Below are 25,700 nucleotides of genomic sequence, written 5' to 3' on the forward strand. Positions count from 1 at the left end.
ACAGAGCTGGCGGGCAGAGCCAGGGTGGAGCTGGGACACAGCAGGGCCACCCGCTGGAGCCATGGGGAAACTGACACACACTGGGGGCTCCAGTACTACATCCTCCCCCATCACCAACACCCCACCCCTGGCCAGGAGCTGCTGAGGGGCAGCCAGGGGTCCTGGGGGACAGGGTGGGACAGCAGAGGCAGGGTGTGATGGAGGGAGGTGGGGCACAAGCAGAGTCTCATCTCCTCCCACTCCCCCCCCCATTTGGAGCCCCCAACACTCCCCCCCCCCCCCCGCAATGAGGAAGCTGCAAAATTAGGTCAAAGCGTCCATTATTTAACAGAAACGGAGGATCTGGGGCCAGGAGCTGAGAGGGGAGCTGGAGCCCAGGAGAGGGGTTGGAGTCCAGGAGAGGGGCTGGGGAGGACAGGGTGGGGTCCCCACAGCTGTGGGGCAAGCAGGGAGTGGGGGAACAGGGGTGAAACAGGGTGGACAGGAGCCAGAGCTGAACCAAGATGACTTTATTAACGGCAGGAGATAAAGGGGTTCCCACTGTCCCCCCACCCCCAGGGGTCTCTGCACCCCCTCTGCCACTGCCAGCACTGGGAAGATTCTCCCTGCAGCCAGAGTGGTCCAGAAGGTCCCAGAGAGCCCCAGAAGGCTCTGAGAAAGGCAGGAGCAACACTGGACCTGAGGATCACACACCGGGGTGGCAAGGGGGGTCAGGAGCACCCACCTCACCCTTCAAAGGGGCTGGGGGTGCCACAGAGGGGCTGGGGGATGTCTCAGCCTCCTGCCTCAGCCACACAGAAATCATAATATAACATTAATAATATTATTATATTAAAAATATTCATAAAAAGACCCCAGACTGACAGCCCCAGGGCAGAACTTGACAAACGTCCAAGACCATGAGAGCCATTTGTCTGCTCTTGCCACAGCAGCAAAATCCCCCTTGAGGCCCTGGGGAGGGGGCTGCTGGGGGGTTAGTGCAGCCCCTGGGCCAGGATGCTGCCCACCAGCGCCGTGTCCTGCAGCCTGTGCTCCAGCGCTGCCTCCTCCAGCGTCAGGGAAACCTGGGCAGGAGAACAGGGATGCTCAGCACCGTGCTGCCAGATCCTGCCCCAGTCCCAGCCCTGGATCGTATCCTATCACTGGACCCCAGCGCTGTCACCAGACCCTGCCCCGCCACCCCACAGTACCTTGGCCAGCCGGGCCTCCTTGGCCTTCTTGAGCTCGAGGACACCACGGGACTCCAGGAGGGTGACAAGGGACAGACACTCGGCCTGGTCGACGGTGGGGAGCTGCTGCCGCCTGCATACCTGGCTGTAGGTGTCGTGGAGCTGGGGAGGGCAGGGGGGGTCACACTGCAGCAAAACACCCGAGAGACACCCCAGGGACGCCCACCCACTGCCCAGGTCCAGCCCTGAGAGGGTCCCGCTGCCACTCACCTTCCCCAGGGTCACCTCACGGGCATGTGAGTGCCGGGCAAGCAGGAGTAGGGAGCAGAGCAGCACCTTCTGCTGCAGTGGGAAAGTGTCCTGGGCCCCCCGGGACCCCGCTGCCAGCCGGTCCCCAAACACCTCCGACAGCACCTGGGAGATGTGCAGGAGCCCCACGCGCTTGGGGACGGGGGACACCGGGGACTCACCTGTGAGACAGAGAGAGGATCCCAGGATGGTGAGAAAGGGGAGGTGGTAGCAGAGAGAGGTGCACCACAAAGGGAGCCCAGACTCCCACTGAGGCGATCCCGGAGGATTCCCCCCAGGGTTTTGGCTCTGGCAGCAGTGACTCACCCCCAGGCAGCGGCTTGAGCAGGGTCTGGCCTCGCACCTCCAGCTCCACCACCTCCATGGCGCGCCTGGGGAGGGACAGCCCTGAGCTCCAGGCAGAGCAGGCACCCCTGGCATGGGCACCCTGGTGCAGGGAAGCCATGGGGACTCGCAGGGGACCAACCTGGCCCTGGCACCACTGGGTTTTAGGGCACACTGACCTGCAGACATCCAGGGCCTTGCGAGCATCACCAGAGACTGCAGAGACTTTGCGGGCACAGAACTGGAGCGCAGCAGAGTCCAGGACAGGGTCACCGGCCACCTACGAGGCACCAGGGCCATCAGCACTGCCACCCATGTGGACAAAGAACCCCATGTCCCCCCACTGTCCTCCCTGTGTCCCCACCTGCCCCAGCCGCTCCTGCAGGATGTGGGTGAGCTGCTCCTTGGTGTAGGGTGGGAAGTGCAGCAGCTGGGGGCTGCCACCTGGGTGGGCTCCCAGCCTGGCCAGGCTCCGGTCTGTCAGGTCCAGGGCATTGGCCAACCCTGAAGGACGAGGAGAGGAGAAGGATGAGGGCTGTTCTCCAAGGAGGGAGCAGGAGGGGGCTGCAAAGGCAAGCCCCCCATCAACCCCTCAAGAGAGGGAGGGTTCCCAGGGCAGCAGTGCCACGCTCTGCAGACTCACCCACGAGGACGAGCCTGGAGCTAGGCAGCTGGGGCCACTCAAAGAGGGTGTAGAGCACATCCTGGCCTTTGCTCTCCAGCTGGTCCAGCTCATCCAGCACCAGGAGGCTGCAGGAGAGCCCAGATCAACCCCTGCTCTGTCCCCTCACAGTACCCCAAGCAGGGAGAGCAGAGCTGCTGCCAGGCTGCCTCTCCTGGCATCCAGGGGGGGATCCCACGCCACCCACCACAGACAGGGAACTCACACCATGGGCCCCTGGGCCATCAGATGCTTCTCCAGGCTCCGGATACGCTCCCGGCCAGTGGCCACAGGCAGTCCCAGCTGCTGTGCCAGGGCAGGGAAGACGCTCTGGGGGCTGCCCAGTGCCATGCAGTTCAGCACCACAGTCCTGCTCCCAGCCAGCTCGTCCTGCTGGGAATGGGAATGTTACACCTGACCCACTGCCCCCAGGCCCCAACAGCAGCCCCACAGCCGTGGCCATGGCACACACCTTGCAGTCGAGCAGAACACGGCTCAGACAGGCTGTTTTCCCGGTCCCGGGGGCCCCAGACACGTAGAGGCTGCCGGGACGGCGCCTCAGGACGTGCTCCCGCAGGAACTGCCGGAGGATCCCCGTCTCCCGCTCCCTGCCCTGGAGCCGGTCGGGCACAGCCACATGCAGCACCTGCTTGGCCTGCTGGTAACAGGTACCTGCATGGGGAGCAAGAGGGCTCAGGGAGGGATGCGGCATTGCTGGGACCCCATCCCAACTGATCATCATCCCCATTCATGCCCCCATCCCTATCCCTGGCTCCGTCCCCCACCTCATCCCCATCCCCATCCCTTGCTTCACCCTCAACTCTACCCCTATCACCATCCCCATCCATACCCCCATCCCTATCCCTATCCCATCCATAACCCCATACCCGGCCCTGCCCACACTCACCTTCCTGCCGGAAGAGCCGGGTGCGTCGCTGCTGCCCGCCGAGCCCCGAGCTCCGAGGGGTCTCTGGCCCCCCACTCTGCAGGGATGACCCCGGGCCCTTGGGCTGCTCAGGGGAGGCCGAGGGGTCCCCAAAGAGCAGGCGACGGCCCCGGTTCTCCTTGCTGCGCTTGGCTGGGGAGCCAGGCAGGGCATGGGGGACATTGCACAGGTTGTCATCACCTGCGGGGGCAATAGGCTGGTGGTGACACGGGGCCAGTCTCCCTGGGGGACTTTGCACTTCAGCTCCCCCAAAAAACCCGCGGGAGCAGCTCTTCCTTCCAAAATGGGGATGAAGCCGAAAACGCAGCTGGGTCAGAGCCGGAGTGGGGCTGGGCCCTTCTGTCTGCCCCAGCCCTCTGGGGTGAGAAGGGAGATGCGCCCCCCACCATTCCCGGGGGTCCCCGGCGAAGAGGACAGAGGAGGGACTCACCCAGGCGCTTGCGGGGGCTCAGGGGCTGCACTTTGGGGCTCAGAGGCTGCGCTGTGACACGGCCTGAGCGTGTGGCCGGGGTGGCCTGGCCGGGATCGGCGGGGCCCGAGGCCTTGGAGCGCGGCGAGGGGCGCAGAGCAGGGGAGTCGGGGTCGCTCTTGGCCGGGGGGGCGGCGAGGCGGCGGGCGCTCCTCGTGCGGGGGAAGCCGATGGTGGGCTGGCTCTGCGGGCTCTTGCTGGCCATGGCGGGGGCTGCGGGTAGAGGAAGACAGCGGTCAGAGGGCGGGACCCCGGTCAGGTGAGAAAGATCCCAAGCCCGCGGGTCCCAGTAACCCCCTGCCCCCCCAATCCCAGTCCCTACCACGCTGTCCCCCATCTCTGGCTCCCGTGTCCCCCTAAGCCCCCCCAGATTCCCTCCGGGTCCCCTCCGGGTCCCCTCCGGGTCCCGCAGCTCCCGCCACCGACCTTCTCGCGCCAAATCAGCCCCGGTTCCGCAATTCCCGCCACCAGGCCCGTCTGGCCCCGCCCCTTTCCCCCCATTGGCTGCGCCTCCGCCACCGCCGCCAATCGCCGCGGCCGGAGGAAGGGCCGCAACAGCGCAGCCTATCAGCGAGCGCACCCGAGGCACGGCGGAAGGTGCCGAGCGCGGCACGCGGGGCATGCTGGGAGTTGTGGTCTGCGGGCGGGTAGTCAGCGCTCCCCGTGTCCCCAGTGCTCCCACGGCCCGCGCCCTCCAGTCCGGCCTTCCCCGTACTCCCAGTGCCACCAGTACCTCCTATACTGCCTTTCTACTGCCGCTCAGTCTTGTCTCTCCATGCTCCCAGTACTCCCCACCCTTCCTCCTAGTGCTCCCAGTATTCCCCACCACGCTTGCCCCATGCTCCCAGGGCCCACACCCTCCAACCCCCCTCCCCCTGCTCCCAGTACCCACAATCCTCCTTCCCAGTGGTCCCAGTGCCTTCCTACTGTTCTCCCAGTACCCTCCACCCTGTCTGCCAGAGTACTCCGTCCCCAGCCCTTGGGGCATCACCCTCAAGAAAGGGGTTCCTGGGCACACACCCCCCCTTAGACAGTGTCCATGACATCATTTATCACTTAATTACTTTTATTTAAATGCAATTTCCAGCTCCTCCAAATTCCTCTGTTCCCTTTTAAAAGGGCCCCTCGCTCTGGGAGGGGCAGAACCGTGTGGAACCTTTATTTAACCCAAAGGGTAGCGCTGGGGGGTGGGGTTCATTCTCCAGAGAAACCCCCCACTCACCCCTCACCCACCTCGCTCCAGTCTCAACAGGGAAAGGTCCATCATCATAGAAAAAAATTCCCCTGAATGAGCCCCGAACCCGTCTGCAGGGGTGCAGCCCCCCCACACCCCCTCCCCTTCCTGCTACGGCGCTTTACAGGTACAAAGAGATCAGTAACTACGTTAGTGTGACCCCCCCCCCGCGGGAACACGGAGAGTCCGGCAGGGAGCACCCGTCGGACAGGGAGTGTAAGGCAAAACATCACCGGCCCCCCGGCGCAGCCCCAGGGCCCCCCACGCACCCCCCGATGCACCAGTCCCAGCACGAACGGGCCCCCCATGTAATTAGTGTTTACTTGTTAAAATGCTCAAGTTTGGGGGGGGTCAGCAGTGAGAGCCAGGGGAACCCGGGGGGGAGTGCCAGGGGAGCAGCGGTTTTGAGGGGGGGTACATGGGGGTGGCCCCCCCCATGGGGTCAGGGAAAGGGAGTCCCCACCAGCCTGGCACTGTCGGGGTGTCCCTGCATGGTCCCACTCACGTTCCCCCCCTGCCTCCACTGGCTCCTGTGCAAAAAAGCAATGGGCTGTGCTGGGATAACGAGGTTCCGCTGGGATCACGAGGCTCTCCCAGGATAACGAGGTTCCACCGGGATAACGAGGCTTTCCTGGGATAACAAGGCTGTGCCGGCCTGTCCCTGCTTCCCCTCGCTCTGGGGGTCTCACAGCATGTCCATTCCCTGCCTGACCCCAGCTCCTCTCCATGAGCCCCCCTGGTCCCAACAGCCGGCACACGGCTCGGCCTCAAGTCCCATGCCCGGCTCCCAGGCAGATCCCAACCCAGGATCCATGAGGAGGAACGAGGGATGGACCCATCCAGGCTTGCTATGAGGTCACTGAATCCTGGGGGGTGCATAGATGAGGCGGGGCTGGTGGAAGGCGCTGGACTGGGGGGATCCGCTCGTCCTGGGAAAACCGGAGAGGCTGGGAGTGTGTCATGCAGGATCCGGGGGGCTGGGAGCTGGGGGGGTCCGGCTGAGGAAGGGGAAGGAGGTCCATGTCTCTGCTCTGGAACAATCCACCTGCACAGTCCAGTTTCACCTGGGGATGGGGGGCAGAGGGGGGGCCCCACGCGTAGCTGGAAGACAAGGAAGCCTGTTGGAAGCGAGAGCTCCGCAGAGCCGGATCCAGCACGTCTGCTTTCCCTCCTCCACACCCCCGCGCCAGCTGCCGGCCCCCCCCCCCCCCCCCCGACCTCCCCGTGGAGATCTGGAGCCTGGGATTTGCGCCTGGCAGCAGCCGCTGCAGCCGCACCGAGCTCGGGGCTTTTCAAACCCGCATTAAACATTCATAGCTCTAAAAATAAACGAGCATCCCATTCTCCCCGGAGTCTCCGCCGGGATCCGCAGCGCTGACGCGCGGCACCAAGGGCACTTTGAGCTCTGCCAGGTCCAAGCGCCGGTGCTTGAGGCCTATCCTGGGATACACGGGGGGTCTGCACCCCCCCCAGCCCATGCCCAGCCCTGGCTATGGGGTCCTTCGAGATCCCCTCTGGTACCAAAGGTGCTCAGCACAGGCAGGAATGAGCCCTGCAGCATTTCCCAGCAGGCAAACCGGGAGCAGGCGGGATAGGGCATCTGCACAGCCCAAATATCTGGCCCCTCTGCAGCACAGAGAGTTGCCTTCAGGGTTCGCTACCCCTGGGAATGGGGCTCAGCACTCCCAGGAAAACAGGCAGGGCCCAGGGCAAGACCGCTGCACCACCCAACCCTGTGCAGGGACAAACAGGACAGTGCCAGCCCTGAGGACACAGAAGGGGAGAAGGAATTTGGGACATCCCCTCCTCCTCCTCACCTCTGTTTGTTTTGCTGGGGTAGATTCTCTGGAAGTATTTATATTCCTCTGGGGCTGGGAAATCTTCGACAGGATGAAAGGAGTATTTGGATTCAAAGTCATCTGTGAAGAAACGGGAAAAGGGGCAGGTGAGGGAGGGGGGCTCTGGGGGAGCCTGGCCAAAGCCACGGGGCTCGGCTCCGAGGGGAATCCGTGCAGGGGTCCCACTCACCCAGGAATGCTCTGACGGTGGAGATGGAGTCCCGGTGCCCATTCCGCACAGGCGGCGGTGGCGGCGGTGGCCCGGCCGGGGTCCGGGTGGGCGGCGGCGGGGGCTTCCCCCGGCTGGGGGGCTCGGTGGGGCCGTGCAGTCTGTAGGGGGGTGGGGGCGGGGGGGCATCGCGCCCTCCGTTCCGCAGCATCGGCGGTGGGGGCGGGGGGGCTGCAGGGACGGCAGGGACAGCGGGGTCAGCGCCGTGCGGCGTTCCCGGGGCAAACCCAGGGACATCCCTCACAGCATTCCGGGCCAGCTGCTGTGCCAGACCGCGGCCCAGGGATGCTCCTACGCGTGCCCGGAGATTTCCTGCTCGCTCCCGACATCTGCATTCCTCATCATCTGCAGTGCAGGGACCAGCCAGCCCCACTGTCCCCCGGCTCAATGCCCACCCCGGCGGCTGCCCCAGCCCCACATGCTCCCAGCCCCACATGCTCCCAGCCCATGCTGGGCACAGGTCCCTCCACACCAGAGGGGATCCCAGGAGCAGCTACAATCCCGCACATCCCCGAGTCTGAGGGCAGTGGCTCCACATGGAGCCAAGATGCTGCCTGCCAAGACTGGAAGCCACATCCGCAGTGCCACCGAGGCAGTGACAGGACCCACGGCCCCTCTGACCCACCTCTCGCTCCTGCCCAGCCTCCCGCGGAGGCTCGGTGGCAGTTCGTGCTCCTCATTAGCCTAATTACACACGGGCTGACAGCGCAGATCCCCAGCTGTAGCTCTGAGGAGGGATTCTGGCAGGGCCAGAAGGACGGAGCGGCTTGGCAGGGGCCCAGGCAGGAGCTGCGGTCTGGACACAGAGCCCAGGAGTGCACGGGGGGGCACCGGGGCGCAGCCAACACCAGTCCCAGCCACAGGGACACACTCCCGAGGGCTGCACACCCAGGGAAAGGCTTCTCCCTGCTCTGTCATAGCTTTTTGCACCCTCCCAGTGACATTCAGGAAACTCAGGGGAGCAGCCACAGCACACACAGCTGTGCTCTGTCAAATTCTCACCTCCCACCCCAGGACAGCATGGGCAGGAGTCGCCCAGCCACAACCCACCGTCAACACCAGGCCTGGAAGGAGCTCGATGGTCATGGGACATGACCAAGGACATGTGTTAAATATGGCACTGCAACTACTGCCCTGGCTTGGCCCCTACACCGCATGCAGAAGCCACTCTGTGCCCCGAAGCCAACTCTTGCCCATCACCTCCCACCAACTCCTGCCCGTTCCAGCTGCCCCCAGGCACTGCAGAGCAAGCAGCTCTTACCTGCTCCACGGCTTGGGGGGTCTCTGGCCGGTGGTGGGGGGCGGCTGCTCTGCAGGGACGGGGAGGCAGCAGTGGGCGGCGGCGGTGCCAGACCCCGCAATGGGCCCGGCGCCTTCCTGTGCAAGGAGTTGTGTCTCTGCGGCAGCTCCGGGGCCGACTCGCTGCTGGGGCTGGAAGGGCCGTTGGGGACACCGGGGGGTTGCCGGTAAGGGGGAGGCGGAGGGGCAAGAGACTGGCCCTGAGCCCCTGACCGGAGACTGACTGGGGAGGGAGGGGGTTTGATGGGCGGCGGGGCGGGAGGGCCGTCCCTGCTGCCAGGCAGGCGCTGTCCTGGGGTGGGCGGCAGCGGCTTCTCCCGGTTGTAGGGCGAGGCCTTGGCGTGCGCTGGAGGGGGGGCCGGGGGGGCGGCGGCACGGCGTCCTGGTGGCGGGGGCGGCGGGGCCGAGGAGCTGTGCTTCATGCCGGTGCCGCCAGCGGTGCCGGGCCGGGACAGGTCAGGCAGGGAGGGCCTCTGCGTGCGCGGCAGTTCCGGTGGGGACCCTCGGCTGCTGTCGGCATCGTCCTGAGGGCGGCTGTTGCTGGCCGGCACGGGGGGCCTGGGGGCAGCTGCTCGGGCGCCAGGGACTTGCAGTGTTTGTTTAGTGGAGCTGTCTGCAGGGAAGGAGAGCACAGTGAGGGGTTGGGCACAGCATGGGAGCAGTGCCCTGTCCGTGCAGAGCCACGGCCGAGGAGGGCCAGGCCGCAGGGACAGCTGTCTGGCACAGGCAGGGAGCTGGCACCGAGCACAGCCACACACGACTCCTCTCTCACCACTCTACTCTGTGGCCACCACAGAGAACACACAGAGTTCAGCAATACACGAAACTCCTGCGCCCTCCAAGAGGTCTGCGTGTGGGACTGAGGGTCAGGGAGGGTGTAGCTGGCCTGTGCCATGCTTGGGATGTGATTTGGGGTCCTGCATCTGGAACCCCCAGGGAAACAGAGTGAGATCCTCAACCCCTTCCTGCTCAGGGCCCTCCCCAGGGACCCCCACGCAGACCACAGGCCTGTGGCCATTACCTGAGCTGTCCTTGGCTCCCACAGGTCTGAGCTTGGGAACGCCGCCTTGGAAGAGGCCGCCCTTGGGCTGGATGGCAGCTGAGCTGGAGCCGTAGCTGCTGCTGCCGCTGCCCTTGGGCTCTGGAAGGAGGGAGACAAAGAGGTTAAGCCTGGAATTATCTGCTCCTCCAATGAGGAGCTGCTGGGAACCAGATGGGCAAGCGCCCTGAAGGGCACAGCAGAACCCAGCATGGGGCCGGGAGCCTCCAGAGGACTCACTTTCCAGGATGGGTGCACTCCGGTCATTGATTTGGGTCACTTTCCTGAGCTTGGTTCCCTTACAGATGTCCTGCAGGAGGGCCCCGCGGCCCCGCTGCTCCTCTCGGCTCAGCTTCGGCGGCTCCGTGTTCGCCTGGAGAGGAGCAGCAGCAGCTCAGCACCTCCCCGGGACCCCCTGGCGCAGGCACAGCCCAGCTCCACATTCCCGCCCCCCGGCGCACCCCACCCCTGCCACAGCCAGCCTTCTCCAGGGGCAATTCCCCTGGTGAGTGGCCCCATGTGGGGACAGGCCACCTCCCCACCCAGCGAGGTGACTCCTACCTGACTGAGGGTGGGGGGTGGCGGGGGGCCGGGGGGCGGCGGCGGGGGAGGAGGGATCGGCATCCTGGCGGCTCCGGCTGCTCAGTGCTGGGGGCAGGCCTGGGCACTCATGCCTGCGGGAAGGGAGGAAGTGGTCAGGGAACACAGGGAAAGCCAGTGGTGAAACACAGCCCCGGGGAACTGTGCTGGTGCCTTGTGCCTGGAGCTCATGCAGAGCAGCAGCTAGAGCTGCTCTCCCAGGTTGTCCCAACGCCCTGGAACAGCAGGTCCCAGAGGTGGGAAGCAGCACATCCCCACCCCAAATGCTCAGAGCCCTCACAGTGCCTGCAGCCAAAACCCAGGACAGGTCTCACACAACCACCTCGCTCAGCAGAGAAAACCCAGCCAAACTGATCCTGCACCATCCATCCAGCTCCTCCAGCTGCAGCCGGAGGCTGCTCACTTGGGAGTGCGACAGTAGCCCGCCAGCACTGGCACGTGGCCCCATGGTGTCTCCAGCCAGGGCCAGGGCAAATCTGCCAGATGGCTCCAGCTCCATGGCAGCCAGAGCAGCACAGGACTGTCCTGTGGCTCCCATCCCCGAACTTCCCAGCCTCTTGTCTCCTACATCAATAACCCCCCAGCACCGAAGGCTCTCTGCACCCCACAACTCCAAATCCCCCTCAAAGCTGTCCAAGCAATGAGGGAAACCAGCTTTCCCAGGATGGATCTGGCAACGTTCCACTCCAACTCATCACAAGCCCAGAACGAACCTGTCTGGCACCACGGCTCACCTGGAACAGCTCCCGGGGCTCCGCAGGGCCCGGCAGCTCTGGTCGGCACTGGAGACAGAGCACAGAGGGAGCAGGGACAGGAAGAGGAGCCTGAATCACTGGGAGGTCACAGGCCCTCGTGCCACTGACAGCAGCGCTCAGGTAGGGCCATCCTGCAGCACAGGCTCAGGGAACAGGAATGTGATGACTGGAGGCATTGCTCACCACACAGAGAGTCCCAGGCACTCAGGGCAGACCCTGAGGCAGGGGACAAATGTCCCTCTCTGGGCCATGGATGTCCTTCCCACAGGAAAATCTATTCCATAGTCACTAATGGGAACCACACCACCAACAGGAGGTAAGGACAGGGCAGTTTCACACCTGAAACTTCCAATTTCCGAGCCATGACCTCCAGGGCAGGTGACAGAGGGCACAGGAACAGCCCCCACCGCAGGGAAAGTTCCTTTATGACTCAGGTTTGTACCAGGTACTAACAGGCAGATCCCTTCTCATCTCCTGCTAGATAAACTACAACTTCCTAATCCCACAGGACACAGGTCCATCCTCTGTCAGACATTCCCGAGGTGCGAGAATGGGAAGCACAGAGCAGCAGCACGGCTGCCACAGCAGTGGCTCCCCGGCCCTCAGGAAAACCACTGGTTCTGGGGTTCAGGGAAATAAAGAAAGAAATACCTGAACTGCCCTTTAATTAAAATCAGCTCTTCTACCCTGTGAGAACTCCTCAGCTACAGCCTCATCAGGAGGACATTCCTCCTTCTATCTTCTCGCATTTTCCAAGCCACCCGAGACTCCCAGTGCCCTCTCCCTAACAAACACGGTGCTCCTTCACCCCAGCCCAAGCTCGAGGCCTCGCACCCAAGAGCCGACGTCCATCGATCCCTCCGGACACTCCACAGTCGGGAACAACACCCAGCAAACCCATCCGGCCTGTGCCTTTCCCACTGGAGCAGGATCACAGACGGCTCCGAGCGTGCTTGTCTGGGACGTGTTGGAACAGGAACTCTTTTCCCTATGCTCCTTCCCACCTGCAGTGGGATCGCAGGGCTGGGGTGGCACGAGTGGCTCCGGGCAGAGCCCCAGCCGTGCTGGATCAGCTGCCGGAGGGAATTAGCAAGGATCCAGCTGAGGAAGGCGCCGGGTAATGAGACTCCTGATTCGGGCTCATGTGTCACAGTCCTGAGCCAGCACAGGACTGATGCCAGGGCCACCACCTCTGCTCCCGACCCACGGGAACGTCACACATTGTGTCCCCGCTCTGCTCCTGTGCCAGCTGGTTACTCCCAGGGTGACACTTCCCTCGGTGGCCCCTGTGACAGGGATGCATCTCACAGACAGACAAACAGGGGTTTGTCAGCTGGCATAAACCATCCAGTGCCATCCGTGCCAGGCCAGCACTGCTGGGGTCTCTCCGTGTGACCTGCTGACACCCTGCGACAGGCTCCGGACAATCCACAGGGACAATCCACAGGGACCTGGAGGACAAGGGGGTATTCCTACAGACAGACCACGAGTCACTGTCTCCCCTCTAAGGTGCCCTTACAGCAAAACCTGCGCTGGGATCCGGGCTCTGACCTAGAAGAGCAAGAGGAAGGGAGGGAAGAGTTTAAGCTAAAGCAGCTTGAGGATAAACTGGAGCTGAATTCCCGAGAAACAGGTCATTCTGTTTCGGCGCGCGGCCCCGTTCAGGCTGGGGATTAATAGCAAAGGTCACATTGAAAAACCAAAATCGAGAGGCCCCGAACTCAGCACACGGGTGGGAACGGTGCCTTTGAAATGCAGCCTGGATCTTTCATGTGCAAGAAGACAGACCCAGCTGATACAGATTAGGGAGACAGGAGCTAAATCCTCCAGGAAAAAAAAAAAGGGGGGAGTTCTCCTCCCAGCACCCCTTCATGCCTGGCAGAAGCCATCCCTGTGAACAACGCTCTGACTTCTCCGCGCTCCTTCTCCTTTGTTCTTCCGTACCAGGACCCTTTCACCAAGACACATCAGAGCCTCTGAGGGCTCCATATGCCGTGGTGGCAGCTCCCTGTGCTCGCAGGGAAAGTGGCTGGGAAGAGCTGAATCCAGAGACACCAGCAGATCAAAGCTGGGCTGAGGCAGGAGGGGCAGGTTTACACAGTGCCTTTGCTTTTCCAATCCAAACCAAACCTTAGGAAAGCTCTGAGCAAAGAATGAGGAAAACAAGGTGTGAAAAGATGTCCCACGGGAGGAGGGAGAGGTCAGGAGATGAGGTGACCCTGTGGAAAGCTGCTTCAGAGCTGCTGTTCCACAGGCTGGAGCCCACCATGGCCACAGACCCCTCGGCAGTGTTTTGGATCAGCACTTCCCTGTCAACCCTGAGACCAAAACACTACTAAATCCCAAGAACTTGACATTCAGCTGCCCCTTGTCCCCTAAAAGCAGCCAGATTGGGCAGATCCGGCCCGGCCAGGGAGACACGCCACATTTTCCAGGCATTTTTCAAGTCCCTGTTTGCTGTGGAGGGAATTGAAATGCCCTCCCCAGCAGCAGCCCTCATCCCGGGGGGATTGCTGCTGGAGCAGGACAGGCAGCAGCAGTGACCTTCAGCCGCCTATTTCCTCGCTTTTCAGGGGGATTTGGGCTCCAGGCGGATTTGTATTTCACATTTGCAAGCCCGAGCTGCAGCGCCTCATCCTTAGGGAGGCTTTGAACTGCAGATCAAGAGGAATTTCCACCCTCTGATGTCGGTGCAGAAATGCGGCCGCACCGGTTTGGGAACGACTTCCAAGGCTGGACCTCTCCAACACCCGCCCCCGCGCCTTTATCTTCCCTCTCTTCCCATCCAAACCCGCAGTTCCTCGTTACCCCCTCCCAAATTCCCGCAGCCTGACATTCCTGCCCGCTCCCGAGGAGCTGAGGATGCTACATAAATAATTTATCCTGAGCGACAGCCATCGCAGGATTTAAGGTCATTCAGGCTTTTAAAATCCTATCAGCATGCTTCCCAAGCCGAGCTGCCAGCTCCATTTGGAGCATCCCGCGGAGCCAGCGCATCCCTGCGTGCAGACAGACAGACACGCTCCGGCCCCGCGGGATCCAGACGCTCCCTGTGAATTATTAACGACCTGCGGGCTCTGACGAGGCGTTTTTAACAAAAACTCCCAACTCCAGAGTTTCTAACTCCTCAGGGATGAGCTCCACAGCCTCAGTTTCCCCATCCACCCACGGCTTCTACAACTTCAGTTTCCCTATCCATCCACAGCTTCCACATCCTGTTTTCCTCTCCACAGCTTCCTTGGCCTCAGTTTCCCTATTCACAGTTCCCCTATTCCCAGCTTCCAAAGCCTGAGTTTCCCTATTCCCAGCTTCCCCTGCCTCAGTTTCCCCATTCCCAGCTTCCAAAGCCTCAGTTTGCCCACCCCGGCTTTCCTATTCCCAGCCACGGAACCCCCAGCTCAGTCTGTCCCTTGCTCCCAGCTCATCTCAGGTCACTCAGCAGCGGAAACCTTTAATCAGGAGCAAGGAATCCTGTCCTGAAATTCCACTGCAGCAAAGGGAAAAGCAGGAAAAGCCCGTCCTGCCAGGCCTGCAGCCTCCCCTGCTGCTCCTCCTTTCCCAAAGAGGCAAAAGGAAGCCAGGAAGGGAGAGGTGGCACACGAGGGGCTGGGCAGGAACCGCTGAATTATTCCAGCGGGAGGAAGTGGCAGGAGACACAGGGACTTCCCGGTTCCTTTGAGCTGGAGCTCGGAATTCCGGGTGCAGCGATCCTGACAGCGATCAAAACAGAGTGAGATCCCGCAGTGGACGCGTGCTCCTGGTCCACCGGCCTTTCCATCCACCCTGCCTTCAGCATTGTGGGCAGGAAGGCTGTTGGACCGGGAGCAGGGAGTCCTGGATGTGTTTCCCTGGAGCAGGAGGGACAGCTCAGCTCCAGCGTTGCCCAGAAAACCTGTGGCTGCCCTATCCCTGGAAGTGTTCCAGGTTGGATGGGGCTTGGAACAACCCCTTCCAGTGCAAGATGGGATTTAAGGTCATTTCCAATTCAAATCATTCCAGGATTCCATGGAACTCTGTGTCTGTGGTCATCCCTAAGCCACCACAGGCTCCAAAAAGTCACCCCCTCCTTCTCCTGTACCCTAAATAGGGTCCCACTCCCTCCCCAGACAAGCCTCAGTGCATCCCCAGCCCTTGCTGGTTCTGGACACGCACAGGGTGGGGATCCAGGGGGGTCCTGGGAAGGGTGGAAGAGTCTAGTGGGTCAGTGGGGGGGGGGGTCCAGAGGGGCCCTGGGAGTCAGTGTGACGGTACCAGGGGTCATAGAGGGGGTCCAGGGGGATCCTGGGAAGGGTGAAGGGGTCCCAGGGGTCACGGCAGGGGTCCCAGGGGTCACACTGGGGGTCCCTGGCCCCTGGTCCTGCCAGTTCTGGACACCCCCACCGGGGAGGGGACCCTGAGGTGACCCAGGAGTCAGGGGAGAGGGGTCAATGAGGTCATGGTAGAGGTCTCAGAGGTCATAGGGGGACTCCCAGGGGACACTCTGGGGTCAGTCTCCATGGTGGGATCCCAGGCACCCAGCCCTGGCCCCACCACTTCTGGGCAGCCCCAGGCTGGGGGACCAGGGGGGTCCTGGGAAGGGGTGGAAGGGTCCAGGGCATCAATATGGGGGTCTCAGAGGGGTGCCAGGAGTCACAGTGGGGATCCCAGGCCCCCAGCCCTGCCAGCTCCGGAGACCCGCACGTTGGAGGTCCAGAGGGGTCCTGAGGAGAGGTCCCTGAAGTGCCCCAGGGGTCAGGGTGAAGGGGTCCAGGGGTCAGGGTGGACGTCCCAGACCCCTGATCCCACTGGTTCCAGCCACACCAAAGACGGGAGTCCAAGGAGTGGTGGAGAAGTCCAGGAGGTCAGTGTGGGGATCGCGGGGGAGGCACAGGGGTCACAGTGGGGGTCCCAGGGCACTGCTGCTGCCAGGTGCAGGCACGCCCAGGGTGGGGGCACAAGGAGGGTCCTGGGGAGGGATCCCACGCGTAATTCAAGGGTCAGGGTGGAGGGGTCAAGGACAGTGCGGGGGTTTCAGTGGAGGTCCATGGGGGTCCTGGGGATGGGTCTCAGAGGAGACCTGGGGGTCAGAGAGGGGGTCCCCATGGTGGGGGGTTCCCAGGCCCCCAGACCCGCCGGTTCTGGGCATACCCAAGCAGAGGGGTCCAGGGCAGTTCTAGGGAAGAATCCAGGAGACCCAGGAGTCAGGGAGGTGGGGGATCTCACAGGCGTCCCAGGGGTCAGGTTGGGAGGGTCCAGGGGATCAGTGTGGGGGCTCCAGCCCCCCCGGCCTTGCCCGTTCCTGGCACTCCAAAGCCGGCCTCGCGGACTCCTCAGAGGCCCCAGGGACCCCTCAGCCGGCTCCGAGGACCCTCAGCCGGCCCCGGACACCCCCCCAGATCCGCGCAGGCCTCAGCGCACCCCCCGCCCCGCCGGTCCCAGGCTCCGCACAGGCCCCACGCGCCCACCCCAAGCCACCGCACCCTGCACAAGGGCCCCGTGGCCGCAGTCCCGGCCCCCCGAGCCCCGGCCCGGCCCCGCCGATCCCCCCCGGCCCTCCCCCGCTCACCCGCGGCTCCTCCCGCCGCTCCCGGCCCCGGCCCCAGCCCCGCCGAACGAAATGGCGGTCGTGGCCCTTCTGCGCCTGCGCGACCGAAGCGGATGTGGGCGGGGCACGGCGGGGCACGGCGAGGCCGCGGCGCCATGATGAGGAGGTCGAGTGGCCATGAGAGAATGCCCCGCCATCGCCATCTTGGGAAGGTCACGCCGGCTGTGTGAACGTCCAGTGCCGCGGCGTCCCGGTGACCGAAAGCAGAGTGGCACCACTGGGAAGAAGTTCCCCGCTCTGTGCCGAAACGCTGCTGAAGGCCCGTGATGAGACGACTGAGCTGGGCTACGCCGCCCGTTTTCCCTTCCGCCATATTGAGAAGGTCAGCTGGATAACCCCCCCCAGCAGCCGCCATGTTGGGAGGGTTGGCGGGAACCGTGGCGGCCGCCATGTTTAGAAGGTCAGACGTTGGCTTCGCGTTGCCGCCATCTTGGAGAGGTCGGATCCACCCGGTCAGTACCGGGACCGTGACGTCATCGACAGCGATGCTGTGACGTCACTCCCATCATTACCTCAATCCCTACCATGACATCAGAGACAGGCGCCGGGACAGACTTTTATTGGGGCTCCCTGCCCCACCCCCAGCTTGACTTTTTTTTTTTTTTTTCTTTTTTTCCTCCTTTTTCTTAAAAAATAAATGTACAATTCCGGACAGCGGCAGTACAAAATATACACGTCTGGGAGGGGGGCGGGGCACACATACAAAAATAGAGGGGACGGGGGGGGACATGACCCCCCCCGGGGGCCCCTGTGCCCCAGCCAGGGGAGGGGGCAGGGGGAGAGGGGGATGCGCCGGGGGGTCCCCAAACCCACCACTCACCCCCCCCAAGGGTGGGGGCAGCACCCAAGGGCCGGGGCTGGGCAAAGTGCGTCAGTGCTGGGGGGCTCCGGGCCCCCCGGGGGGTTTCCCGGGGTTTGGGGATCCCGGGGTGGGTCCCCCCTCACTGGCTGCCGGGCTCCAGCTTGTAGGAGAGCTCGAAGAGCAGGTTCTGGTTGTCGATGACGCGCAGCTGCCGCACGTAGGCCTTGGTCTGCAGCTGGGCCGGGGACGCCTCCAGCTCCAGGCCTGGGAACAGCCCCAGAACGGGGGGAATGGGAATGGAGGGATGGGGATGGGAAAGCACAATGTGGGAATGGGGGTGTGGCAGTGGAGGGGATGCAGGGATGGAGGGATGGAAAGAAGGAAGATGGCAGTATGGGAATGGGGATGTGGGAATGATGATGGAGGGATGCAGGGACAGGGATGGCAAGGCGGTAGTGGGAATGCAGGGGATGTGGGGGTGGAGGGGATGCAGGGGTGGGGATGAGAAAATGCGATGTGGGAATGGAGAGGTTGGGGATGGAGGGGATGGATGGACGGGGATGGGAAAATGCAATGTGGGAATGGAGAGGTTGGGGATGGAGGGGATGGATGGACGGGGATGGGAAAATGCAATGTGGGAATGGAGAGGTTGGGGATGGAGGGGATGGATGGACGGGGATGGGAAAATGCAATGTGGGAATGGAGAGGTTGGGGATGGAGGGGATGCAGGGGTTGGGGATGCGGGAAGGAAATGGGGATGGCAACGTGAGAGTGGGGATTGAGGGATGGAAGAGGTGCAGGGGATGCAGGTGAAGGGATGGGGATGCAGGGATGCAGGAATGGGGATTCAGGAACGGGGATGAAGGGTGAGGGGATGAGGGATGCAGGGATGAGGATGCAGGGTGAAGGGATAAAGGGATGAGGACGCAGGGATTTAGGGATGCAGGGACATGGATAAAAGGTGTGAGGAGGCTCTGGCCACATCCCCATCCCTCAGGGCCAGCACTGCAGGCTCAGGCCCGTGTGGGCCCCCCCAGCAGTGCCCCCCTAGCCCTGGCAGTGCCCCCTCCCCGTCCCCCCCACTCACAGAGGGGGCGGCTCCGGTACTTCCGCACAGTTCTCACTTTCTCGGCGATGCAGTGCTGGGGCACAGAGAGACCCCAGAGTCAGCCCCAGCCCCCCGAGACCCCACCCAGTCCCCCCAGGGACCAGCAACCCCCCCAGGAGCCTCCTGCACACCCCCCACCCTCAGGGACCCCCCTCCCCCAGGATCCCGTTCTGCACCCAGGGGACCCTGAACCCTCCCACTCCCCCCAGACAGGGGAGCCCCAAACCCTCTTGGGGGGTCCTCCAGCCCCTCAGGGGAGTCCCCTCTCCCTTGCCCTCACCCTGGGGGTCCCTCTGCCCCATCTCCCCCTAGAACCCACCAGTTTCTCCACGTTGACCAGCCCATCCAGGAGGGTCTTGCTGCCTTCGTGCAGGAAGGTCAGATCTGGGGGACAGGGGAGGTGATGGGGGGTCCCGTGGGGTGTTAGAGGGACCCCAAACCCCCATGGGGCAGCTCCTGAGCCCCCCCTCACCTTTGAGGATGAGCGGCACAAAGGGGATGAGGGGCGGCTTCATCTTGGCCAGCACCTCCCGGTAGGTCTTGTGGTTCCTGCAGGGGTCCTGGGGGGAAAAGGGGGGTCAGGCTTTAGGGCAGGGCTCCCTGGGGGTGCCTTGGTTCCCCCCCCCCATGCAGGTGGCCATGGGCATGGGGCTGGTGGCCTGTGGGAGGGGGGCAAGGACACCTTGGGAACATCCCCTGCTCCCCAAACACCCCCAGGGGAGGCCTGGGGACCCCCCAACACCCGTGGGAGCCCCCACACCTCTCACCCACCGTCAGGTTCTCAAACTTCCGAAACAGGTTCTTGAATTTCCCTGGGAGCTTCTGGAATGACAAAAAAACGGGAGGGTAGGGAACATCCAGGGGGGTCAGGGAGCACCAAAGGGGTGGGCAGAAGCATCCAGGGGGTTCTGGCAACACCCAGGAAAGGGTCAGGGAGCATCTGAGGGTGTCCAGAAAGGCCCAGAAAGGTCTGGAAGCACCCAGAGGAGTCCTGGAAGCACTGGGGTGAGGGTGAGGTGGGGTCTGAAAGAACCCAGGAGAGGTCTGGGAGCAGCCAGGTGTGGGCATGAGCATCCCGAGGGTCCTGGAAGCACCCAGGGGTGGTCTGGGAGCATCCAGAGGGTCCTGGGGAGCACTGGAGAGTGGTGTGGGAGCATCCAGGGGCAGTCCGGGAGCACCCAGAGAAGTTCTGGGGGTACTGAGGGGGAAGGGAGCTCCTGAGGGGTTCCAAGAGCACTCAAGGGGGATCTGAAAGAACTCAGGAGGGGTCTAAGAAGCAGCCAGCTGTGGGCATGAGCATCCCAAGGGTCCTGGGAGCACCCAGGTGGTGTCAGGGAGCACCCAGGGGTGGTCTGGGAGCATCCAGAAGGTCCTGGGAGCACTGGAGGGTGGGGTGAGAGCTCCCAGAGGGAAAAGGGAGCACGCAGGGGTGGTCTGAGATCACCCAGGGAAAGGGTCAGGGAGCACCTGGGGGTGTTCAGAAAGGCACAGGAAGACCTGGCAGCGCCATGGGGGTCGGGGGCCCCCCAGCCCTCACCTCCCAGGTGAGGCGCAGGCGGCTGACGGCGGCGTTGTTGAGGCCGATGACGATGGCGTAGAACGAGAGCATGTCCTGGTTCTGCTTGCAGCTGGTGGGGGACAGCGTGAGGGGCGAGCTGGGCACCCCAGGGACCCCCCAGCAGCCCCTCCCCGGCCCCCCACTCACATGGCAGCGATCTTGATGAGCTTCTTGAGCAGGTGGGCGCGCTTGCCCAGCCCCTCGCAGAGCAGCAGCTCCGTGCCCACCCAGTGCTGCACTTCACTGCAGCGCTGCAGCAGCAGCTCCAGGTTCGCCGTCTCCCGCCGGCCCCGCTCCCCGTGGAACACGTAATCCACGAATTCCAGCTGGGGGGACGCACACGTTCCATCAGAGCCCACCCCCCGCCACAGCACGGCAGCTCCCCGAGCCCCCCGAGCCCCCCAAAACCTCGTGGATGCAGCGGAAGAGCTCCCAGTGGAAGGCTGTGAGGTGGTTGGCGACGTCCTCGGGCTCCGCACGGTGGATCTCGGTGTCCCCCGGGACCACCTGGATCTCCTCGGGCAGTGGCACCTGCGAGGGGACACCGGATGGGGCACTCAGGGGGTGCTGGCCCCGGGATGGGAGCGTCCCCCCCCGATCGCGGTGCCAGGTGCCGGGAGGGGAACGGTCCCTGCCGGGGTGTCCCCACCACGGAGCTCACCAGGGAGTCGAAAGTGTCCCTGGTGCAGGCGAAGAGGTGGCTGTTGATGCCCAGGGTGGTGAACACGCACTCCTCGCTGGGCTGCAGCACCGCTTTCTCTGCCGCGGGGCACAGGGTGGGGTCAGCACCGGCCGGACCCCCCAGCCCCGCCCGCAGCCCCCCACCACCCCCGGCCCCCCGGGCACCTCCGGACGAGGCCATGGTGACGAGGATGAGCGCGTCCCCGCGGGCGCTCTGCTCCTCCGAGTACTGGAGCTTCTCGGTGACCGAGGCCAGGATGTCCTGCACCGAGGCCGAGAGGCGGCTGCGGATGGTGACGTACGAGTGGTCGGGCATGTAGACGCGGCAGAAAACTGGGAGAGGGCGGGGGGTCAGCGCCGGGCACCCCCACACCACCCCCGGCACTGCTCACCGGGGAAACTGAGGCACGGGGAGGACGCTGAGCAGACCCGGAGTGGGCACGGCCCCGTGCAGAGGCTGGTGGGTCATGGAGGGGACCCCAATCCCCCTCAGCTGCCCCCCACAGTCACTCACTCTCGTCAGAACCCCGAAATGCCACCCGGGTCTGCAGGCAGGAGTCGATGCGTCGGAAATGCCGGAACAGCGGCTTCACCTGCTTGTTCGGGGGGGGCGTCTCGTCGGCCACCCTGAGGGGGCACAGGACAGGGCTCAGGTGGGGCCCTGGACCCCCGGGGCTGCACCCCGAGACCCACGGGGTGCCCCGGCAGCCCCCACCCAGGGCCTCCCGCATGGCAGGAGGGTGGGCACGGGGAGGGCACTGGGGCACACTGAGGGTGGGCACAGGGGGAGGGTGGGCAGGAGGGTGCCGTGGGGAGGGGTCCGAGGCTGCGCACGGCGAGGGCATGAGGGGGGCACAAAGGTGGAGGTGAAGGTGCAACCGGGAGGGCACCAGGAGGGGGCTGCTACTGACCCCTCCAGCCCCTGGGCACCCCTAAGGGCCACAACTCCTCGTCCTTCTTGAGGACTCCCTGACCCACAGGGACCCCCAGGACCCTCTGCCCTCCCCTGGGACATTCTGAACCCCTGTCCTCCCTGAGAATCTCTTGTCCCACGGGGACCCTGGACTCCATAGGATTCCCTGCCCTCCCCGGGAACCCCTGACCAATGGTGACCCCTGGTCCCCCAGGCATCCCTGACCACCAGGGGACCCCCGGACCCCCTGACCCTCTTCTCACTTGAGCTCCACGGTCTCCACGAGCTGGTGCAGCTTGATGATCTCGTCCTCCAGCTCGTGGTAGAGGGATGTGTCCTTCATGATGAGCAGATAAAGCTCCTGTGGGGTGAGAGGGGTCAGGGCCGGGGCTGCAGGGGACTGCTGGGGGGACACGGGAAGGGGACACCCACCTTGATGACCTTCCCGGCGCTCTCCTCCTCCTGCAGCAGCCCCTTGTAGGTCTCGAGGAAGTGCAGCAGCACGGCCAGCACCGCCCGCTTGCGCTGCAGCCCGGAGCCCTCCTCCCAGCGCGCCGGGGGGCTGCCCGCCGCCAGCACAAAGGTGGCACCGTCAAGGAGGTGCCACGGCAAGGAGGGACCCTCGGCCACCCCCCAGCACCCGCTGCACCGAGGGACCTCACTTGAGGGTCCTTGTGCCCTCCCTGGTAGCACCACAGTGCCCAGCTTGCACCCAAACCCGTAGCCCACCCCCATGGCACCCCCACGGCTGCTCCTGTGAGCCCCCCATAGCATCCTGCTGCCCTGCCCATGTCCCACTCCTCCTTGCAACCCCATGCCCATCCCTTTGTCATCCTCATGGCTTCATGGCACCCTAGTGCACGTGCTGGTGCCCTCCTGGTTGCACCCTCATGCCAGCTCTTGTGCCACCACCATGTCCCCTTCATGGCCCCCTTATGCCCACCCTCACTGCACCCCAATACCCTCCTCATGTCCAGCCTCCGACCCCTCCTCACCCACCCTTGTGCCCACCCTCGGGGCCCCCCAGGACCCTCCAGGATATTGCTGGTGCAGCTGCTGCAGGAAGCGCTCGGTGGGCAGGAACAGCGAGTGGGTGAGCACGATGTCATCCAGCAGCGACTCTGGGGGGACAGGGGGGGACAGGGGTGGGCACCCCACCCACAGAGCCCCCCGACACTCCCGGCGGCCCCGTGCCCGGCGGGATGGGCGGGTGAGGGGAGCGATGGTAATTCGCAGGGTGACACCGGGAGAGGCCGAGCCCCACGCGAACCCCCCCGCGCCGGCGCTGACTCAGGGCCCGCTCCCAGCCCCGGGGCAGCCGGGCCCGGCCGAGCCGGTGTGGGGGCAGAGGCGCCGGCAGGGCGGGACCGGGGCCGCGACGCCCCGGCACACCCGGCAGCCCCGTGAGAGCCCGGCCGCGGGCACAGCAGGACACGGCGCAGGGAAACTGAGGCAGGCAGCTCGAGGCACACTGGGTGGGTGCCACAGCCGGGCTCTCCGGGGCAGCACGGGTGGCACCACCCTGTGAAGGTGTTTTGGCAAGGCCAGGTGAGCCGAGGGCCCGGTACCGGCGTCAGTACCCGTCAGAGCCGGCATCAGTCACCGCCACGACCTTTGGACACGGCACCGCTCCCTCGCTCGGCACCAGCGCAACCCTCGGCCCCGAGCGGGTCCCCAGCCGAGGGTGCCCAAGCAGCTCTGCCACGTGCCCAGGGGATACTCTGGTAGCCCTTCAGAGGCCCAAGGACCCAACTCACGGAGGGGCCATGCAGACCATCCCCCCAGTCACCCCCCAGCTGTTAACCCGGTCACGGATCTGTGCCAAGCCAGGGCAGAGGGTCCCCTGGCACCCCTGCACCGGGCAGAGCACCCACGGGGCATCAGCTGCTGCCGAAAGCAGGACACGGCAGTCTGGGGCACAGGGACAGACGGGGGCACCGGCAGCATGGGGGGTGCAGGTACACGGCCCCCACCTCTCCCAGCCCCCCTGCCCTGAGTGCAGCCCCTTCCCATGTTCTGCCTGTGGGGCAGGAGTTGAACACTCCTCCATCCCTTTGGGCTGCAGCCCCCTGCAGCCCTGCCTCAGTTTCCCCATCCCTCTGCAGCACTCACGCTGTACCCCAGAGTCGCAGGGACGTTTTCCCAAGTCGGGACCCCCATGCTGGCTCCTGCCCCCCTGCTCCCTGCCAGCCCGAGCACCGCCAGGCCTGGCAGCGTGTTGATGCAGGCAAGACCTGGTGCTGCCAGTCCCAGCTCGTCCCTACCCGAGGGCTCCTCATGTCAGTGGTTGCACCCAATCCCGGCCCTGGCATCACTGGAGCAGGGGGCTGGCAGTGCCCTGGGGTCCCCGATGGCCCCTGGTCCCAGCAGCCGAGAGGGATTGGCCGGAACAGGGATCCCCATGGTGTGGGAAGGCTCCCACCCACCTGCACCCAACCTGGCTCCCACCCAGCTCTGGCACCAAAACCATCCCAACACCTGGGCACGGGGAGCCGTGGTGGGACAGCACCGGGAGGCCTGTGCCTGTCCAGCCCACCCCTCCCCCCTCCACTGCAGCTCCCGTCGGGGCTAATTTTAGCACCAGGAGGATGTTGAGGACCATCCAACCGGGAGGTGGATGCTGCAGTGACTGCCGGTGCCCGGCCACCCCCGTTCCCCACCGAGCTGACGCTGCCATTGAGCCCATATCCCCCGCCAGCCCCTCTGCCGCGGTGCCTTGCCCGGGGAACTCCTGCCCACCCCGCAGACTCCTGCCCGCCCCGCTGCCACGGGCGCCCTGCCCCGGCGGGGACCCGGCCTTGACCTTGTCACCCCAACCGAGCACCGCTGTGCCCTGTGCAGGGCCACCCGCCTCATCGGGTACCGGGGTCCCGCACCCCGCTGTCTCCCACCCCAGCATCCACCAGCGCATCCCCCCCGCAAGCAGCGGCCGCCCCCGGTCTCTCCCCGCTCCGCCGCATCGCCCCGCGATCCACGCGCTCCCCACCCCGGGCACCCCCGCAGCCCCTCCCGGGGGTCCCGCAGCCCGTCCCGTGGGTTCCGCAGCCCCGTACCTGCCCCGCAGCCCCTCCCGTGTGCAGCCGCCGGCAGCCGGTCGAGGAGCGCGGCCAGGAGCCGCTCGGGGGGCGCGGGCGCGGCGGGGGCGCAGCCGCAGCCGCAGCAGCACCGGGCGGCGGGCGGCGGCTCCGGGCTCGGCGGCTCCCGGTCCCGGTCCCGGTCCCGATCGCGGTCGCCGCACGGTGACGGATCCTCAGGGGAGCGGAGCGGCGCTTCGGGCGGCCGCAGCTCCAGCCAGCGGCCCTCGCCCCCCGGTACCGGCCCCGCGGGCCCCGCCGGCTCCTCCGGGGAGGCGGGCGGGCGCGACAGGCTCTGCCGCCGCGGCGCCGGCACCGACCCCGGCCCCGGTACCTGCCCCGGGGGGGCGGCGGGGCGGACGGGCAGGTGCGAGCCCGGCTTCTTCAGCAACTTCTCCAGCGGCTTCATGGCCGCCCGGGCGCGGCGGCGGCGGCGGCTCAGGGGCCCATCGGCGGCGGCGGCGGCTCCGTTCGGCTCCGCTCGGGCTCGGGCCGCGGCGCCGCTCCCCGCCCGCCCCGCACCGGCTGCGCGTTGCGCCCGCCCCGCACCGGCCCCGCCGCGGCCCCGCCGCCAGCACCGCCCCGCCCCGTTACGGCCCCGCCGCCGCCGCCTCCGGCACCTGCCCGCCCCTTTCCCCGCACCGCCGCCGCCCCCGGCCCCGCCAACGGCACCTGCCCGCCCCCTCGCCGCACCACCGAACTCGGTACCGAACCCGCCCCGGGGCTGCGGTGACAGCGGCTCGCACCCAGGACACGGTCACCGCCCGCTTCCCCGCAGCCCCGCACAGGTGATGCATTACCGGCCCCGCATCCATCTCCCCGCATTCCCCCCTCGCATCCCCGGGGTACCGCCACGCGCGACCTCCCCACCACACCGTACAGGCTGGGGGGACACCCAGCCCGGAGTCTGTCACCCTCTGCTGTCACACACCGCGGCCGGGGGGCGCAGCCCCACAGCCCCCTGCCACGTGCTGCCTCACACGCCCGGCACACCCCCGTGCCTGGTCCCCCTCGCACACCCACACAGCTCCCCCACGCCAGCCCAGGGGCACATGGCACCGCTCCCCCCCCCTCCCCCTACCCAGTGCTGCCACTCCCCAGTGTCCCC

The 25,700-nt window shown here is 65.3% G+C and overlaps 3 protein-coding genes across 6 annotated transcripts; all 3 read right to left on the reverse strand.

Moving 5' to 3' along the window:
- Nucleotides 1-974: 974 nt before the first annotated feature.
- Nucleotides 975-4,083, reverse strand: CDC6 (cell division cycle 6; the record flags this gene model as incomplete). The annotated part of the gene is made up of 11 exons (XM_082297432.1): nt 975-1,064; nt 1,191-1,331; nt 1,440-1,639; nt 1,785-1,849; nt 1,982-2,082; nt 2,167-2,306; nt 2,446-2,552; nt 2,690-2,853; nt 2,936-3,135; nt 3,371-3,589; nt 3,840-4,083. 11 exons carry the CDS (start codon nt 4,081-4,083, stop codon nt 975-977), a joined length of 1,671 nt encoding a protein of 556 aa, XP_082153558.1.
- Nucleotides 4,084-6,032: 1,949 nt separating this feature from the next.
- Nucleotides 6,033-16,500, reverse strand: WIPF2 (WAS/WASL interacting protein family member 2). 4 transcript variants are annotated; one of them, XM_082297435.1, is made up of 9 exons: nt 16,418-16,470; nt 10,852-10,899; nt 10,079-10,191; nt 9,758-9,890; nt 9,500-9,619; nt 8,441-9,091; nt 7,141-7,350; nt 6,930-7,031; nt 6,033-6,213 (listed from the first exon to the last, which is right to left on the reverse strand). In XM_082297435.1, exons 3-9 carry the CDS (start codon nt 10,139-10,141, stop codon nt 6,173-6,175), a joined length of 1,320 nt encoding a protein of 439 aa, XP_082153561.1. In that variant the 5' UTR covers nt 10,142-10,191; nt 10,852-10,899; nt 16,418-16,470; the 3' UTR covers nt 6,033-6,172. The 4 variants fall into 4 exon arrangements, with proteins under 4 accessions (XP_082153561.1, XP_082153560.1, XP_082153562.1 ...); XM_082297434.1 differs by having other exon boundaries at nt 10,852-13,014; nt 16,418-16,464; XM_082297436.1 differs by having other exon boundaries at nt 10,852-12,423; nt 16,418-16,458.
- Nucleotides 16,501-17,397: 897 nt separating this feature from the next.
- Nucleotides 17,398-25,001, reverse strand: RAPGEFL1 (Rap guanine nucleotide exchange factor like 1; the record flags this gene model as incomplete). Its single annotated transcript, XM_082297303.1, has 15 exons — nt 17,398-17,522; nt 18,346-18,400; nt 18,686-18,750; nt 18,839-18,926; nt 19,138-19,188; nt 19,904-19,994; nt 20,072-20,250; nt 20,333-20,455; nt 20,586-20,683; nt 20,771-20,938; nt 21,120-21,232; nt 21,782-21,879; nt 21,951-22,101; nt 22,561-22,639; nt 24,572-25,001. 15 exons carry the CDS (start codon nt 24,999-25,001, stop codon nt 17,398-17,400), a joined length of 1,914 nt encoding a protein of 637 aa, XP_082153429.1.
- Between the last annotated feature and the right edge of the window lie 699 nt (nt 25,002-25,700).

Source organism: Coloeus monedula (genome assembly GCF_965178545.1).
Source record: "Coloeus monedula genome assembly, chromosome: 26".
Classification (NCBI taxonomy): Eukaryota; Metazoa; Chordata; class Aves; order Passeriformes; family Corvidae; genus Coloeus; species Coloeus monedula.